At 36.5% G+C, this 18,796-nt stretch overlaps 1 protein-coding gene across 1 annotated transcript in view; it reads left to right on the top strand.

Annotated features, from left to right (window-relative positions):
- The window catches only part of RBM45 (RNA binding motif protein 45), a 12,498-nt gene extending 4,196 nt beyond the window's left edge, over positions 1 to 8,302 (top strand). The window contains exons 2-9 of the mRNA XM_009894628.1: positions 1,150 to 1,272; positions 1,380 to 1,506; positions 3,058 to 3,168; positions 3,513 to 3,692; positions 4,621 to 4,750; positions 6,034 to 6,130; positions 6,475 to 6,641; positions 8,051 to 8,302. Of these exons, the coding sequence (XP_009892930.1) occupies positions 1,150 to 1,272; positions 1,380 to 1,506; positions 3,058 to 3,168; positions 3,513 to 3,692; positions 4,621 to 4,750; positions 6,034 to 6,130; positions 6,475 to 6,641; positions 8,051 to 8,243 (1,128 nt within the window). The 3' untranslated portion in view covers positions 8,244 to 8,302. The remainder of the gene's footprint in view (positions 1 to 1,149; positions 1,273 to 1,379; positions 1,507 to 3,057; positions 3,169 to 3,512; positions 3,693 to 4,620; positions 4,751 to 6,033; positions 6,131 to 6,474; positions 6,642 to 8,050) is intronic.
- The last annotated feature ends 10,494 nt before the right edge of the window (positions 8,303 to 18,796 follow it).

Genomic DNA, 18,796 nt, shown 5'->3' with positions numbered 1-18,796 from the left:
GGCATAAGCTGCAACAGGCCCGGGGAAAAAGCAGATCCTGGAAACGAGCTTTTCATTTTTTTTTTAACCGTGAAGCAGTCTCTGTGAACTATTCTAAGACAGTATATTTCCAGTGTTGCAAGCAAGAGCAACGTGGATAAATAGAACTGTCTTTGCAAATATATTTTATATTGGTTTTGTATTTTGTGCACGGCTATTTCAAAACAGTTACGGCGTATTTTTAATCTATGGAGCTCGCTGGCAGCTTTCAGCCACTTGAATCGTTTTTGTGTTCCCCAAGTACTGAGAATATATGAATTACTTTGAACAACGAAAGAAGATTCTGTGTGTTCCGTTTGAAAATGCAACTGAGTCAGTAAAATCTCTTCTGAAGAACTTGTCATTAGAAGCCGAAAGATCAGGGTTGTATCCCTTACTCCCCTGCTGCATGACTACTAGAAAAAATAATTTGAGCGCTCTATGAAATCAGTTGCCGCTTTTGCGTAAGAGGCTTATTTTGAAAGTTGTTTGTATTTTTCTTATTTGGTTGGTTTGGGTTGGGGTTGTTGTGTTAGTTCCCCCCCCCCCCCCTCCCTCCCCCCCCCCGTTGTCTTCTGGGGTGCATTTCTGAGATGGAATATATTTCAATAATTAAAAAGGATTTTAACAGTTACAGATGTGAGATGTTACGATCCTTCATAGAGCACTGGACCTGCAGACTTCGGCCCAACTGAGCAGTGAACTGCAGTGGCAAGGTTTTAATAAGTTGCTAGGCTTTTTTTGTTTGTTTGCTTGCTTATTTTTTGTTACTACTGCTATACTAGGCCTGTTGCAGTAATGCATTTTTTGCTACCTCGCATGCCACCTGTGACATTGGCAGTGCCGCTGAATCAGGCTTTGATATTCCTGACTGTTCTTCATTATCCCCAGTGAGAACTTCTGCTGGCCTTTGTCCTGTTTGGAAAACCATGTGGGGTGTATTATGTTTATAGTTCTTTTGTCACAGATGCATCTATGATCAGAGATGTTATTTTTTTTCCATACTAGGAAAGCTAGCTTGTGTGAAAGATAAATACAAAGACTTGTTAAAACAAACTATTTTTCTTGCTTGCTGACCTGTGGTTAAGACCCTTTCTCCATTAATTGATGTCTGTGTAATTATTTCATTAGGTATTTATTGCACAGTCAAGAGCTTCTGGAAGCCACCGAGATGTTGAAGATGAGGAGCTTACACGAATCTTTGTTATGATACCAAAATTCTACACAGAGGAAGATCTGCGAGAGAAGTTTAAAGTACTGATTCACTATTTGTTAATTGTTATTTTAAATTGCCTTTGTCCTAATTTATCAGAAGGGCTTTTTCAAATTTTGTAAATTAATGTGCTTTTTAATTGTCCTAGATGTATGGAGACATTGAATATTGCAGCATTATTAAAAACAAGACTACTGGAGAAAGCAAAGGTTTGGGCTATGTGAGGTATTTAAAACCATCGCAAGCTGCCCGAGCAATTGAAGAGTGTGATCGAGGTAAGAATCTGACTGAATTCTTTCAAGTTTTTCACAGTAAGTGTGTATCATCATTATTGTACCTTTAATTTTTAGTTTTGTTTGCAGGTAAATTATTTATGCTGTAAACACATATTGAGACAAAGTTCTATTGCAAATAAAAAATAGTAGTATTAACATTAATTGAGAACAGTCACCTGATTGCATTCTTGCAGGTCCAAAGTGTCAGCAAAAAGAGTTTGGAAATGGATGCGGAGTTTTCTTTCATGCATTATTATTGGCCTGTAATGTAGGCTTCATACACAGGAAAACCTCATTTTAATGTATCCCTGGGAAAATGTATTTTTGATACAATATTTATGCATACAATATATGGATACAATATCCATATTTGATACAAAATGAAATTATATATAAAAATATAGTCGATAATCCATAGGGATTCTCTTGTGATTACATTTATTTAAGAACAAATTCATCCTACTTGAAGTTTGGGTGGGAGGGTGGTTGGGGTTTTTTTGGTTGGTTGGTTTTGTTTTTTTTTTTTTTCATTTAATGTCATGATTAGTCTGTTACAGAATGAAGGACTTTGTATGCTTTATGACCAACTGTTTGTTATTTATGCTCTAGTACCAAAAAGGTGTTAATGAATTTGAGTAAGTCCAGTGGAAGGCCACCAAGCACATGACTTTTGAGCGGAGATGGAGGGAACTATACTTGCTTATCCAGGAAAATAAAGGTTTTGGGGGAAATCTAACAGCAGCTTTCTAGCCCAACCTCCACTCAATGTTTGCTTAATCACAAATATAGAAACACCCACACGGGTGTGGTTGTTTTTCTGTTGTTCTTGTGTGTTTTTTTTTTCTTTTCTTCTCCACTAATGTACATGGTGATTCTACATCGTATCGATCATGAGTGGTTCTATAAAAATTATATTTGTGACAATTCTCGCATAGGAATAAGAGTCTGAGATTACTTAGCAGTTAAATTTTATTTCCTTTTTGCTGTGAGGTTAAAACAAAATTAGTTGGATAACCTGAGAGTAATACCTATTTCTTTCATAAAAGCAAACCCTGGATCAGTGCAAAACATACATAAATTGCTGTTACAGCATGGAAGTTCATGTGATTGCCTCTGGAACATCTCTGAATCTTGCCAAGTATCACAGAATAGTTGAAGTTGGAAGGGACCTCTGGAGGTCATCTTGCTCAGCCCCTCTGCTCAGGCAGGGTCAGCTGGGCACCGTGGTTGCACAGGACTGTGTCCAGACAGCTTTTTGAATATCTCCAAGGATGGAGACTCCACAGCCTCTCTGGGCAACCTGTGCAGTGCACAGTCACACTCAGAGCAAGTAGGCTCTGTGGTACTTAACTTGTGACTAGGACTAGTTCTATGTGGAAGTTGTTAACTTTCACATAATTATTACGCCAGACTTCAGAGTTATAAATTAGGTGCATTCTTAGTGGGTTTTCTGAATAATATGTTTCTAAATACAGTACTTGAAGAATGCAGATCTGGTCAGATAATTCAAATGTGCTGAGGTGTTGCTGTATGTGTGGTTGTTTCTTTCAGGCTACAGGGCCATTCTGGCTGAACCTAAAAATAAGTCATCTGAGTCTTTTGAACATGACTATTATAGTAATAACACAAGGCAAGAATCAAGAGCAAATACGCTTCCGTTTTGTAAGTCACAGTTTTTTTATACTAAATATGATTTGTAGTCTTGATTATGATCACAAAGTAAGAATGCAGTTTGGAAGAAGGGAAGCTAACAGAGGCTTAGGTCACTGCTTAAATAATAGATTGGATGTTTGAGTTAGAAACGAGCCAGACATTTCATTTCTATATTTTTATGGCTCACTTTGCGTTGTTGGTCGATAATTTGTGAATTCTATTGGTGAAATAAAGATGGCACCTTTAGTATATAATTGACTTACATATTTTTCATTCAACTTTTAAAAGTACTATCAAATGAAGGCATGCTAGTGTGATGACTCAAATTATTTATTTTTGTGTTGATTCTTGAGGTGGACAGCCAGAGTTTTGTAGTTTTGAAAAAAATGAGAACAGAATTCAAGAGTCAGTCTCCAAACGTCTGTCAGTGGTATCGCGGCTTCCCTTTATCCAAGAGCAGCTGTTTGCCCTCTTTGATCTGGTCCCAGGACTGGAATATTGTGATGTTCAGCGAGATCCTCATACCAATAGTGGTAAGTAAAAGTACCAAAAGATTTTATTTTTTTTCTTTCTGTGAAGGGAATGCCTTTTAATTCTACTTCAAGTCATTTGTATTGCAAAATATAGTGCTCTTGCTGGAAAGAATTAGCGTTTTGTGTATCAATAGTTGCTGCTATCACTGATGCACGAACCGTTTTGTTTGAACCCCCGTTTACAGATAGCCTTAAGTACCTTTATTTCGAGATAATAGAATCTCAAGAAGGACAGAATCAAAACCATGAGAAGTGGTTTTTTTGGTCAGATTAAGTTAATAGTTTTGGGCAGAATAATTGGAGAAAAGTTTCAAAAATTATTAGACATCTAGTTTTAATGTTCTCTAAACAGATCTTTAAAGTTTTCGTCTTGAAATGGGATGGTGTTGTGTCTGTGTGTAAAAGCTGACGTGAGTAAACTAGGTTAAATCATTCCAAAACAAATGTTTTGGAATGGAAGGTTTGTTTTGGTTTAGTCTTCTTGTTTTACTGTTGCTGAGAAAAATGTGAAAGAGGTCTCTTCTCCAAGAAGCTTGAAATGGAAATGATTTGGAGAGTTTATATGTAACTTTACAGTACTTCGGATTCACTGTTGATGGGATAATTGCATTTTGAAATGAAACTGGATATGTTTTTGTTTCTAATTCAGGGTTAGGGAAGAAGACGTGTTTTCACTTGTGTTGCTTTATTACCATCTTGTCACGTTAGCATAAATATTGCTGATCTGTCACTAGTTAGTTCCACTGAAGTTTTTTTTTGCAAATATTACTGATGTAGCTATTAAGTAATGTAATGTGTGGTAAAAAGACTTAAGAATTCTGTATCATCCATGACTAATGTGCAGTTTAATCACATTGCTTTATATGAGTGTAGTTTGTTCTTAGGATTTGCCTGTATCATACTGAAACTGTGTGCACTGTATTTGTAGGGTACGCTGTGATTCAGTACAGTACTGCTGCATCAGCTATATATGCCAAGTATAAATTACATGGTTTTGAGTATCCTCCTGGAAATCGGTTAACTGTCATTTTCCTAGAAGATGGGAGTGATAGCTCAGAGTAAGTACCAAGTCATAGAGATAGAAAGTTGTAAATTGTGTTCTGGAGAGCAAAATTTAAAATAAATAAATAAAATTTTCACATAAGAGGCAACAGTAATGTCACTGTGATCTTGTTTCATACTTGCAGATAGTATTTTCTGAAATGTATGTGTTTGGATTTTTTTTTTTTTTTTAGTCATTTAGAATAAGCCTTTTGAAACTTACTAGTATTTGACAAAGAAAAAATAAAATATGTATTTTAAGATACATTGGAAAATCTTGGATTTGGCAAGAATCTTTGTAAATGTCTCTGTAATATGTAACAAGTCTGGAATGTGTTTTTTGGTGAGTGTTTTGTATTAAAAATGGTTTTATTTACTTGATCTCTTGGTTGTGTTTGCTGTACTGCAAATAGTAGCCTTGTTAACAGTTTTACTCCACATATGTAAGTTAGGTGCTGAGGATCTGCTATCCCCCCTGTATGGGAATTGTCAGGTTTTACTTTGACTATTTCTAATCTGTTGCTGTGATTTGAATGCACATTACAAGTTGGAGCGCCTTAGGTACGCTCCTGCAGTGAATATTTTGGCTTAGTTTCATCCTAAAGGAATCTAGTTCATGTCAAACCTATTCTAGGATATGAATGACGACAGTAAGGGGGGGACAATGGGGAGATTCACTTCAGAAGTGCATGCCTGATCTAAACTGAAAAAAATAATAATTCATTGCTGCCATCCTTCTTGCAAAACATTTCCTTCATTCTTAATAATTCCCGCTATTTCACAGTCCTACAACACAAGCTGTGAATCTATGCAAGAAGTGCAATTGCTTTTTCTTATTCTGCAATAGAACAAATTAAAATCACTGGAAATGAGAGCTGGAAGTACATTTTCTGTGATAAAATTCTGACTTCTGAATTGAATCACTGTGGTCTTTATTGAAATAGGTGAAACTTTTCTGTCCTTTCTGCCTTTTAGGCACCTTTCACAAATTGTAGTGGGCTCTGTTGGGTTTACTTTTTTTTAATACTCTAGGGGGAGGAAAAAAAAATTAAGAGTTTTTTGTATCTCTACATGTAGAAATGTATGAGTGTTTTCAGTGAGTCGCAGCTAGCATGTGTACTTTCAGATCATGTCTAGAGTGTCATGAAAGCCTGACTTGATTTTCGTTATCTACATGAGTTTACAGGTTTCCAGAGATACTTTCAGATGTGCATTAAAACCTATTTTTCTCTTGCTGAATTTAAGATTACCATAACTTAGCTCTTCATTTAAAATAGTTTATAATGACTTCTGCTTGCAGCCTCATCAGAAAAATGGCCACACAGCTGGTAACAGCACATGTGTCATCGGTGTTGCGGAATAACAATGCAATTGTTCAGCAGTATAGGACACCACCTGTAAGTTAATATAATGGATACTGTTAATACTCTTTTGAATTGTTGTAAGAAGCTTCAGATATGCTAATAAAGAACGTTGCTCACTTTTTTTCTGTAACTGTTTTAGATGCTACATTTTTAAGATTTACCTCTGGTTGGTTTGTACGTTTTTATTCCCTGTAAAGGTGTCTGACCTTACTTGGATTTATTGTCCAATTTAATGAAATAGCCAAAGCAAATTAATTAAGATGAGAACTGGTAGAACCTGTTTATGTCCTGTAATAGGAACAAAAATTGTAAATAAGGTAAAATTGCTCTCCCTCTCATTGGTTAATTTATACCTGCATTTTTTTCTCCTATTTCAGCAGGCATTTGGAGGAACTTCTGGCTCACAGTTACTTCAGCCCCAAACAGATGCCATACTTCCACCACACAAAAAAAAAGTTCCGCCTGACACTTCCGTGAAGGAAAGGCTTTTCATACTTTTTCATCCCCATCCTTTACCTGTAAATGTATTGGAGGATGTGTTCTGGTAAGACTCCATTTACAAATAAGTCTTCTCTAACCAAAAAAATAACCATGAAACATTTAAAATAAATGTTGAAAATAAAAAAGATTGTCATTATGAAAACTCTTTCCAGAAAAGACAGTGCACAGTGACAAATAAGTAGTCAGTGATCAATAGGTAACAGTTGCTTTTTGAAACAAGCGTGGAATGGAACCTTGAAGCATAGATGCAATGTCATCAGTACAGCAGCTATATTATGGATTAACATAATCTGAAGTAAAATGTCTAGTCTTTTAACACTTTTTTTAGCCAAAAAATCTGGTACTTTGTGTTCTTGTAGCCTAATTTATTTGGCATTTTCTTGTACGTATTTCTGTAAGGAATTTAAGTATTTTTAGAAGTTTCCACAGTAACTTAGGGGAGTAAGTATAGAGAGTGTTTTTTCTGATATATCTTGAGACATTTTGCTTGTTCGCATCTTATTGACACTATTTCAACCGTCCTTTCACACTACTTCCCTATGAGGAGCAAAGACTTGTGAGACAATTTTTACCATCTTAAAACCAAATCTATAGTTCAGCCGTTGTCCAGTATTTTATACTATTTATTTTTAGTATACTCTTGGAGAAAAAGACATTGCCCTCTTCTAATAGCTGGCATTTGCAATAAGTCTTTGGAAAGCCAAATTCTTTTCAAAGTACTGGGAGATAAAAAGAAACAATATGCACTTGTGTGGGATTTAAAACTGTACCTATTTGATGTACTGGATTTTCTTAATCAGGTGCTGGAGAAGAAAAAGGCTGTGCACCCTAGTCTTGACACTTGTATAACTTCAGTATGAAGCAAACAGACTTTATTTATTTTTTTAAAATGTGTTTTAAGGAACTGTCCAGAAATCTCTTGAGGACTTGGAAACCTGGGTTTTTCCATAAAGCTTTGGCGCTTGATTTTTGTGTCATTTCAGTGAGACCTTTTCAAGGATGAATCCCAACTGAGCAAGATCATTTAAGTGTGATGCAAGTTTAGCCTCTGAATTATCTGCTAGTTGCTGTGTTTGTTCTTTTTGGTTTGTTCGTTTTCTTTTGTTGGTTTGTTTTTGTGGGTTTTTTCAGTGCTATTTAGTGTTTAGGAACTATGGTGTTGACTAGCTTTACATAGTCTTAAACAAGAGACAAATCACTGGTGCTTGTGGTTCTATTGTAATATTCCATAGAAAACACTGCCTATGAACTTTTGGGTTTATTTCTATGCCTGCCTGGAATTCTAGAGAAGGGAATATGAAAATTAGGAGTTTTGGAAAATCTAGCAGACTTACAAGAATATATTTTTTGCAGCTACCAAATCATATATACTTCATATTTGATAATAGATATCTGTGTTGCAGCAAACCCTGTAAATTAGCTTTTTTTTTTTTTTTCTTTTTTCCTCTCTAGTCGTTTTGGACACTTGATAAAAGTTTACCTTGTGGCTGGCAAAAATGTGGGCTATGCAAAATTTGCAGACAGAGCAAGTGCCAGTGATGCCATAACTGCGTTACATGGCAAGATTGTGAATGGTGTCAGACTTAAAGTAAGGTTGGCAGACTCGCCTACAGAAGAATCTAACAAACGACAGAGAACTTACTGAGCAGGTGAGTACCCAGTCTGAGCTGTTACTTAAACTGATGTTCAAGTCCTTGAAATAGTGATAAGTATTTCGAAGTTAGGTATGACCATGTAATGATAAACTTTAAATCTATTTTTAGCTAACAAATTGAAATTTAATTTGTGATAAATGTGTCTGTATACATACATATGTATATATGGGTGTGTATATACTTATATATGCACACGTACACTTTATATTAGTAAAAATCTATTTTTATAATTTTTGAACAAATATGAGCCAGTTGATTAACATCAATCTGGGTGTTTATAGAAATATTCGCTTGATGTACATAAGAGTATCAGTTAACATTGAAAAGAGTATGCAAAAATAAACAATGGAACTGAGATCAGCTTGTGTGTGTCTTCCTTTCATTAAAAACACATGCCCTCACAATGATGTTGGATAAAGATGCAGAGTTAATCCTTGAAGGGCAGAGGAGGGAAGAGGTAAATAAGAAAGGACAGGGGAAGTACAGGGAATGTTGCCAGGTGCAAACGAAGGTTGGGGATTTTTGGGTCATCTGGATACTCAGAAATCAGGTGTAGTTGGATTGTGTGCAAGTGAAGAAGATACTGCAGAGCATGTTGTGGTGGGATTGAGGTGTGTGTTTAAGATAATTAGTTTGAGAAAGTATTAGTTGATGCTTATGGCCTATCAAAGCTGGTTGAGATCCTAGAGAGGTCTTAGACTTCAGGGACCAAAATTCACTTGTTCTTTCAAAACATTGGTTTGATTCAAATTATATCATTTTTCGTACTATTTTTAATTTTTTTAAATTTTTATCTTTTTTTTATCATTAGGACTATTACCAGAAGAGAAATATAGCTGGGGGAGGAAAGGCTAAGCCCTGTTTTCTACAAAGTAACTGCCAAATATTACTGTAGCTTCTAAATAATTTCAGTAGCCATGTTATCTTCACAGGTGACATGCAGTTGTGCTTTAACTCATTCAGAAAACATCACATGAAATCCTGACTCTCTTTGCATCAATGTTTTACTTCTAAACTTTGCTCCTTGTACCTTTCTTTGTGTAGATACTCTTTGTGACCTGGGAGATGTAAAGACCAAAAAAGATTTTCCCCACAGCGTTCTTTTCCTCCTTTTTTTCTTCAGCCTTTCTTGTTCTTTTGATAAACAGCAGTTACTAAAGGTGGCCTTAGTCTTTGTACACCACTTGCTTTTTAAAAAAATGGATTTCTAGTGTTCTTTTCCTGCATTGAATAGTAGCTAAAACTCATTTTAAACTTCTTTTGATCGTTGGCTCTGGTGAATACAATTTTAAGTAACATGTACCCATGCTCTTATCTTTGTACAAAGGTTTTGTTTGTTTTTAATGTGGCTTTTACTTCCAATAATAAAAGGCCACCCTCTTGGTCACTACAGGAAAAACTGTGATGCAAAGTGTAATGTAATACCAGGTCTGCCTTGACTACTTTTTACTAGAAAAGTGTAGATATGATATGGGTCTGAAATTAGAAAGGTGATTTATCCTTACTTTTTCTTTCTTTGTTTTTAAGAGAGACAAGAGTGAGAAGACTGGGAGGTTCTCTTCTGATTGTGAACCTAAAACTGATTTATTTATTTATTTTTATTCACACATGCACATGTGCAGACATATGTAAGCATACATTTTACCAGTGTGATTTTTTTTTTTTTTTTGGAGAAGATTCTTTAAGGTCTTCTGCTGACAAAAGGTGCAGTTAGTCACCAAATAGGATTTTCAAAAGGCTAAAACTTACTTTATATTTCAAGTTAAGTTCAAAAACTGTGATGTATACCTATTAATTGCCTACTAAGAAACCTGAACTCCTTTATAAGGTGAGGGTAGGATATACACATTTGCTCTTGTGCCATTTTACCTAGATAGAAAACTGGAGAGACAAAGTCATATTTGAAGAATGATCTTTTTACACAGGCAAAATTACAGCAGAACTGTGTGTCCTTTCCTAGGTTTTTTTAGATTTCTGTAAATTTTCAAATAATAAAGAGTACCAGTTTTAGTTTGTTCAGAGATGGACACCCTAAATCTGTCTTGGTTTCTGGTGCAATTCTGTAATTCTGGTGCAAATGACTGCTGAATATTTCCCCTCTTGTTAGCCTTTCATCTGCTGTGTCCAAGAAATAACACAAGTAGAAGAACTTTCTAAATTTATTGATACCTTTTTATATCCTATACATCAGGTTCCTGATTCTGAGTCTTAGCAGGTTGTCTTAGCATCTATGTCTTCTTAGGACAGACAGACAAAATGACTTGCTCTCTTTTTGTCCTTTAGCCAGTTTCTCAAATTCAAATGAAATGGTACATAAAAAGAAAGATTCCATCTGTGCTCCTTTTTAAAAGGGCTTGCTTATTTAAATCAAGCTTACCACTGGGTGACTCTGCATTAGACTGACTAACAAACAGGTTTTGCTGTAGTTTAGAAGCTTATATTTTGCTTTCAATTAAAGCTTTAAATTGTGCACATGAAAGGGGTTGGAATTCTCTCTACATCTGAAATAGTACCTTTTTTGTTTTCAAAGTTGTGAAAATATTTATTTTTGTTCTTTTTTAATTTTAGCTGGAGGAAATAATCTTCCTAGCTAAAAACTTTGTGGGTTTTCACTTAAGGAAGTCATTGTCTCTTACAAAAATAAATAAAATCCTTTCTCAAGTCCTGTTCTGTTGCTTGCCTCTTATCTCTAACAAGGTGACTGGATTTCTGCAATAGTCTTTTCTATACAAGGTTCTCTGATTAAAATCTGTGATAAGATCTGTGATTTCAATAGAATCTATGTGAAAATAAATTTTAATTCAATTGAATAATTCAGTTTAAAGAAAATATTTATTATTTCATCACAGTTTTAATCTGATTTATTGAAGTTTTTTTCCCAATAATGTTTTTCTTATTTAATAATCTTAGAGAAATGATTTTGTAAATTATATGAAAAAATGTTTTATGGTAATGGTACACTACTGATGATGCTCCTGCAATGTAAACTTCTGATCATAAGAATAGTCTATTACTTTAAAATAACCTTTGTTTATCGGGAGAATTTGAATACATGTATATTAATATTCTAAACTAATCCATCTAATGAATTTTGCAGGCTCTGGCTCTCCTACAAGTCAATGAAAATTCAATTGTTTATATGAGTAGTTAAAAGTAGCAGAGAAATGATGGAAATAAGAGAACCTTATTGGTCTGTAACTACTTTTAAGTTTTAATGTAAGTGTTTTTTGGGTGAGGTTTTCCCCTCTTACGCTAAGTAAGTATTAATGGTTGAAATAATCACTTTAAACAATCTTGCTTTAAGTTGGTGTAGGCTTGAGAAGACAACTACGGAGTCTAATTCTAGACAGTTGCTAAAAGCAGAAGCTACCTTAATGTTCTTGGTGTTGACCAGCTTGTGCTCTCTGCCCAGGTTTTTGCATTGCTTTGAGTATTTCCTGAGAACCTGCCTGCAATTTTCTGATGCCTGTTGTGTAAATTATATCATTCAAAAATAGAAGAGGAAGGAGAGAATTCAGTATCTTTCAGAAGAATGTATTGTGGAATTCCAATTAATCTCTTCGTTGCAACCTAGTAGTTCTATTTAAATATCATCACCACCCCCCAAAAAAACCCTTGCCCTACAAGCAAAAAAGCCCCCAACCAAGCCCAAAACCACACACCAAACATTTTTCACAAAGCTTTCAAGTAGTTGTTAGTAAGCAGAGCTTCTAACTAGCACTATATTAAAAATGCAAAACACATATCTAGGGCTGGACTCTGATGCTCTTTATAATTGTTGCTGATTGGCTTTAACCCAGAGCAAACGAATTCATTGCATTTTCCCCTTCTGAAAATGTTTGGTGTTTTTTTAAATAATTAGTTACTTACTAAGCTGAAAAATGCATATTCTGTCATGAAATACTTGGTTATTGTTGTCTTTTATGATCCTTCTGAAAAGGTCCTGCATCACTGATTTGATTTGTATTCCTTTTTTTTTTTTAGTTAAAATGTTATTAAAATCCTGAATTTTAACATGTATGTTTATAATGATTTATTTCTGTGTAAAAAATTTTTTTTTAATTATGGAGTATATTTCAAGTATGATACAATTACTTTAAAAAAAAAGTTAACTATACTTTGTATCAACAGTATACTGCAGAAAAAGTGCTGGCTTTCACACACTGCTCAGAAAAAGAGGTACTTCTTTAAATGCTGGAGAAGCATATATAAAATTTTAATACTATTCTTCTAAATATATTAAAAACCTTGTTTATATGCTGTTGTAAGGATTATATTTTATAATATATATATTTTTAAAATAGGTATGTTGCTTTTTGATACTATTTTTGTACTTGTGTTTTTTCTACAGAAACTAACTAATGACATGACCCTCAGCTGACTGACTGACTGACTGACTGAAAGCGTGACTAGACATGGTTCCTGTGGACAGTGACAGCTTTTTTTTTTTTAATTGTTACTTAGTTGATCTCCTCTCTCTCTCTATATATATATGGTACTTCCTGATTTTGAAGATGCAGACATGCAGTTTTGAAAATTATCTAGGCATTAAAAACTGTAAACTGGTGGTTGTTCTTGTAGTGGTCTATAATCTTGTATTACAGAAATATCATGTTTAACTGAATTCCTCCTTTAAGATGGAAATTACAATGATGGGGGAAATAAAGGAGTCAGCATTTTGTGGCTCGACTGGTTAATTGATAATGATTCAGATTATAACACTTAAAACAGATAATGTTTCTCATGATCCATATTGCACTGAAAACTGAAGCATAGCAGTAAATTCAAAGAAAATGAAATAACTTTCAAAAACTGCTAACAAATCTGACAGTATTTAGCAAGATTTAAGAAAATAGCTGTAATCAAGAAAATGATTCAAGTACATTCTTAAATATTTTGTTGATTTGGGCCAAAAGTATTCATATGCTTTGTATGCTGTTTAGTGAAAAGGACATTTGACTGTGGGTCAGACTACCAGAGCTGCTTATATTTATCCTTTCTTATTGTGAGGTCTTTTGGTTATAACTGTGGGGAAAGTGTGGAGTCTTGGGGTGGGGTTTTTTTGTTTTGAGAAGTTGGGTTTTTTTGGTCTTTTGTTCTGTGACGTTTTTAAAGCAGCTTTCAATGCATATGTTGTTTACGTAAGAATTGGACAATTCAGTATTTCAGCATGATAAAGAGGATTTCAGCATTGATGAAGAGTAAATGAAGATGGTTCAAATAAGTATTTGCACAGATAATTTTCAAATGCCAGATACTTTTCTGTGTATTCCTGAATACTACTTGTGGAATTGAAAATATCCTGGTTATTAAAATAATTTATACAGATAAAATCGATAAATTCCAGTTGTATGCACAGTAGAGGACAAGCATGCTCTCAAAGGCGTCCTGCTTCCCAGCATCTCCAGTCCTGGTCCCTCGATCATCGGTGTGGGGAGAGATGATGGAACATCCTGTAACTTCCTCTGGCTCTGAGCTCCTTTAGAAGGATTTCCATCCAAGAAAGCCTGAGCCTGCAGGAAAGCAGGGGTAAGAATGCAGGTCTTAGTCCCGTAGTTACCAGGCATGGGATAGTAAACTGGGTTTCAGAGCAGATACAGCCAGTGTATACAATCTTAATGTGATGGGAGAGTTGGCTACATTGATATGGGGTGTTGGGTTGCAGGGGAGACCGTCAATGACAACTCATTGTAGATCTCGATAGTGGGGTTAATTTAAGAACCAACAAGATTTGAGCTTTTATCCTACCTTATGATTTCGTGCACTTACCTGCTTTTCTCCCCTCCCCACCAGCAGCGTTAGGTTGACATAGCCTCAGACCCCCTGCCCAGCAGGGAGATTTGCTGCTGCCAGGAGGGCTGGGCACACAGTTGTGTTTGTGCTGTGCAGCTGCTCACAGCCACCAGCCTCAGGTCCCACTGGTCAGTGTCCTTGGGCAACCTTTGGCATTTGTTTCTGTGCAGCTCAGTGAGCCGGTCATCCCCGCCCTTCCATGATTCTCACCTTCTGCTTCTCCAGCCACTTATTCTTTCCAAGAATGCTACTTCTTATCGGAAACCTTCCTTGCAGCCTCCTTTCTGGTGCTCCAAGCCCCTGACTTTCCCAGTCTCAATACTGAACATGCAGAAGCACCGCGCCTTCTAATTGGTGGCTTTGTCTTGTGTCTCTTTATTATTAAGCTGTGTTTTTACCCACAACAGATGGCCGCCTTTTCTTGTTTTGTTTCTTTGTTTTTCCAAAGAGAAGGAGGAAATGAGAAGGTATTGGGAAATACCTCCAGCTGCCGGTGCAGCCCTTTTTAACTTTTCTCCATTGTTTGACAACAGCAAAAGACATGCACCCACTAAAGCAATGCCCCTGGCTGGGGCTGGAGGGGAGGAAGAGGAGGGAGTGGAAGAACAGAGCTTCTGATACAATCTTTGTAACAGGAAGATAAGCTTACTTAAAACTTAAAGCTTTACCATTCGGTGCTTTACAGTCAGCAGTCTTAAAATACAAACCTACATCAGCCATCTAGTAATGTCATGTGACTTCACCTACTGTCGAGTTAATGCAATTAGAAGAATATTTACATGTACGGTACATAACATTTCTTATGCAGCGTGTATTTTAAAATATATAGTAAATTGGTCTCCAATACAAGCTAGAGCTGCATTCAGCTAGGTTTTCTTTATTTCCTGCTCTTTATAAAAAGAAGTATCAGTAAAAATACTTTTGCATTGGAGAGGATATATGAGAATGAGCGCTGTCATGGCAATTGGTTCAGAAGGTTAAATTTTAAGTGGCCGAAACTGTATTTTAAAAGCCACAAAGCAGTGTTATTTCTTACGTTAAAAGAATATTAGAATTCAAATGCTCAAATATTAGGAAGCTGCAGAATAAAGGTTGCCTAAGAAACCTCCTTTTGCTCCGTTCCCCTCACACACATGTGTTACGATGCAGTCCTTGATGACTCACCAGCAGCTTTTTTCCCCAAGAGCAGTTGTTTCATTCAGCACAAAGAACAAAATGGAATTGGAGCTGTGTGGTGAAAGCAGGCTGTAAAATTCCTGCTTAATTTGTTGTAGATGTTAGAAATTACATCATGAATAAAACAGGTTTGTGGTTGAGCCTGGAGAATGGGATCCTGTCTCTGACTCCAGCCCAGAAATTGTTTGTGTGGGGGATGGTTGCCATTTCTCTGGCATTCCTCTGGAAAAGTCCTGTTTGGAGGTTGTGGAGTTTTTTTGTGTCCCTTGTCCTCACCATAAATTTTGAGTAGAATTTGGGGCTTTCCTATAGTTGCTCAGGAGAAATAATTCTGACCAGGTTGCCATAGATCCAAACCTCCAGAACAGTCAAGTAGCACTTTTGCAGCCTAAACATGAACAGTATGCATGTGCAGTGAGTCCAGTATTTTTAGAAAGCATCAGCCCTACTGTGCAAACATGTCAGAGACACCATGCTCGTATAGTGGGTCTGACGCATGCCGCTGAACGTGCGTGGTGTGATGTTAGGAGTAAGCTGAAACACAGCCTACAAAGGGTGAGGTACTGTGCCAGTGCAAGCATCTTCTGTCTTGCAAGATCTTCACTGTCTTGATTTGTCTTTACTGAAGAGAGTGTTTCAAAGTATATGATGACTGTGGGCATGTTAGTCAGGTGCCAGGTGAAATGCTGAGAATTTCTGTATGGTCAGTTGAAAAAAGAAAAAAAAACTTCTCACTTACGTGCTCAAATCAGCCTTTTTGATGACTCTCTCCTCTCCTATGTCACAATCCCCAGTAAATCAGCCTTTTTGATGACTCTCTCCTATGTCACAATCCCCAGCCTAATGTGGCACTGAAGGTGGGTGCCTGTGCGTTTAGGTGATGCAAACACTCAAAATGACTGGTGTCTGAGCTTGGCCATCCAAGATGGGAAAGAATAATCATCTGTTAGAATGATCCTAACAGAGGGAGCGTTCAGCACACACAGAGGGTTAAAGGATACCCTTTGCAACTAGAAGTAATGTTACAAAGCGGAAAGAACAGTGCCATTCTCTAATTGTTCTCAGTCCTGTTTCTATTATTGCTTGTGGAGTTATTCTATTATTGCTGTGGAAATAGTGGGCTACTGCACTCCCCTGGGCATGGAAGATCCGTGCGCTGTACGTAGTCCTGCTTCAGGCTACGGAGCTCTTTCTCCTGCCTGTTTGGTCAGCTCTTGAACCAAAGAGAATTGGGCTGGTACTTAGAAGAAAGAAATGTCCCCATTTTCAGTACTGAGACTTCAAGATACCCTAGGAAGCTGTTCTGCAAGCAGGTAGTGGCTTTCTTTCCTTTTTAGCCATTGTTGAATCAGTCTATTGGGTGAGTCACGGGGAGTCATTTGTACCGTGCTGGTATCGTTTTTTACAAGAGCCTTAAAAGCAAAATCATTACTTGCCCTCCTTAGAGCTCAGTGTATTTTCTGTAAGCATTAATGTACTCGTTTTCTCCAGCTAAATACCAGTTGTGTACATTTTGCTGAAGTCCCCCAACATTTTTGATCGGATGTCATCGGTCCCTGTTTAAATTGTTATATAGCACTACTGATAAGTAGCTGGAATGCTGCTTTTCTAGGTCATTTCATTGGTAAGACAAAAATCTGTCTGCGGAGAGGATGAGCATTAGGATCCCGTACTGGAATAAACTGTGTCATGCTTATTCTTTTTGCTGGCAGCTAGTGAATTGGCTAAAACCGTACAGGATTTTTTTTCTGTGTTGTTTTGCAGTAATAGTGCTTTAATGTTAGTAAGTAGAATTTAGTATGCTTATCTGGAAGTGACTTGGATTTCAGCTGTGTTCATCAGCCATAGTTTCTGCTGGCATTGAACGGGGCTTTTGTACCTTTTGAAAACAAGATAATACAGATTTCATACATTATGCTAAATCACTTCCCGTAGAAATTACTTTATCTGGTTATTGAATCATAACTGCTTGGTCAGCAGAGGAGCCTTTTGTTTGTGTAACTTGAGAAAGATAGTAATTTGCTTATGTTGCCTGAATGTCTACATTAGAGCATTTCTGATCATTAAGGGGAGGGGGAAGGGAAGCCCGTTCTCAAGAGGGCTGTGCATTCTGAATGTGATCTGTGAGTCGGTAATTGCAATTAGTTCCCTTCACTGGTCTTGGGGCTCCTACCTGAGACCCTTTTCTTTGGTGGTACAAATGACCACTATACCTCACGCAGGGGCAGAGCCCAGGTTTGCAATGCGCACTGGAATTGGATTTCTTTTCCATCTTTCCTCTTTATTCCTGTTAATGATCCATTTTCTGACCCAGGGTACTCTGCCATGTTATTTCTGCGCTGTCTACAGAGATATCATCTAATGTCTGCAATGCCAGGCACCTCCGCTCTTTCAATTACTGTAGCAGCAAGTGAGAGACAAGAAGGAATAATTGTATGCAAGTAGAAGCTGTTGAAAGTGAAAACAACATGCAATTATGTGCACAGCTCCAGTTCAGGAAAACTATTTGTTTCATATTCTCACCGTGCTATTTTTCTAAACTTTCTATCTCTATTTGTTAAACATTCACTTAAAACTTTGTCAGAGATTCTGCTGAAGTGTTTCACAGAATATCAGATTTGAACTGCAGTTGGTCTGGTAAATTTTCTCCAAAATAAACTGGAGAAACAATTATAAAGGAAAGAAGGAGGGTTCACTGTGCAAAGTTCTCTTCACATCATGATAGCAAAGGGACAAAGGGTGATGCGGGAGCCCGTAGCGTTGCGAGGCAATCCCCCCTGTTCCAGCAGAGGTCACTGGTTTCCTGGATGTGCAGATGGAGGCTGCAACTCAAGATTGGCACTGCTTTTGCAAATCTTAACCCGCTTCTAAGGTAATCAGCCTATGTATAGAATTTTTTAGCCGAAAGGTTGTGGGTTTTTTCTCACATATAGAGAATTATCTCAAGGTGTATGAATTTTAAACGCATAATTTAAAATACTTTAATATAATTTAATAATTATTACTTAATTAAAATAATTTAAAGTAATTGAAGTAGTTACTTTAGAAGTAATCGGGAGAAGACAGAATCCTAGTTTAACTTGCATCTTTTCTCTGAATTATTTTTAAACCATTAATTTCTTCGTAGCCTCTTAATTTTGAAATATCAATGGCCTATTTTTGCTTGCACAAGCCTCACATGTCTATTTCTGACTTTTTTTTTTTTGCTGTTCCAGAGGCTTTTCATAGTTTTGCAAATGCAGGATTAGCCAAATAGTTTTACAATTATTGTGCCCAGTATGAAATTTTTCTGTGAGACACCTGGAAACACCACATACAGAACACCTGTTTATACCATTTCTTGGCATTTTTGCAATTTCTCTCTAAAAGATGGTGTGAGATAATGAGCAGGAACTAGGAAGAGAACCAGAGGAAAGAAGGACAAAACAAAAGAAAAAATAAGGAAGATGATGAAAAGGAGTTCCGATTTTGAGACAACAGAATAGGCAACAGACTAATAAAAGGTAAGGGATGGGAGGGGCTCCTGAAGAAAACTCAATTCAGGTATTGGGAAAAGCAGGAAAGTCCGAATGAC

The sequence above is a fragment of the Charadrius vociferus genome, unplaced genomic scaffold, assembly GCF_000708025.1.
Source record: "Charadrius vociferus isolate BGI_N301 unplaced genomic scaffold, ASM70802v2 scaffold161, whole genome shotgun sequence".
Classification (NCBI taxonomy): domain Eukaryota; kingdom Metazoa; phylum Chordata; class Aves; order Charadriiformes; family Charadriidae; genus Charadrius; species Charadrius vociferus.
This window is presented reverse-complemented; position numbering and strand designations above follow the sequence as displayed.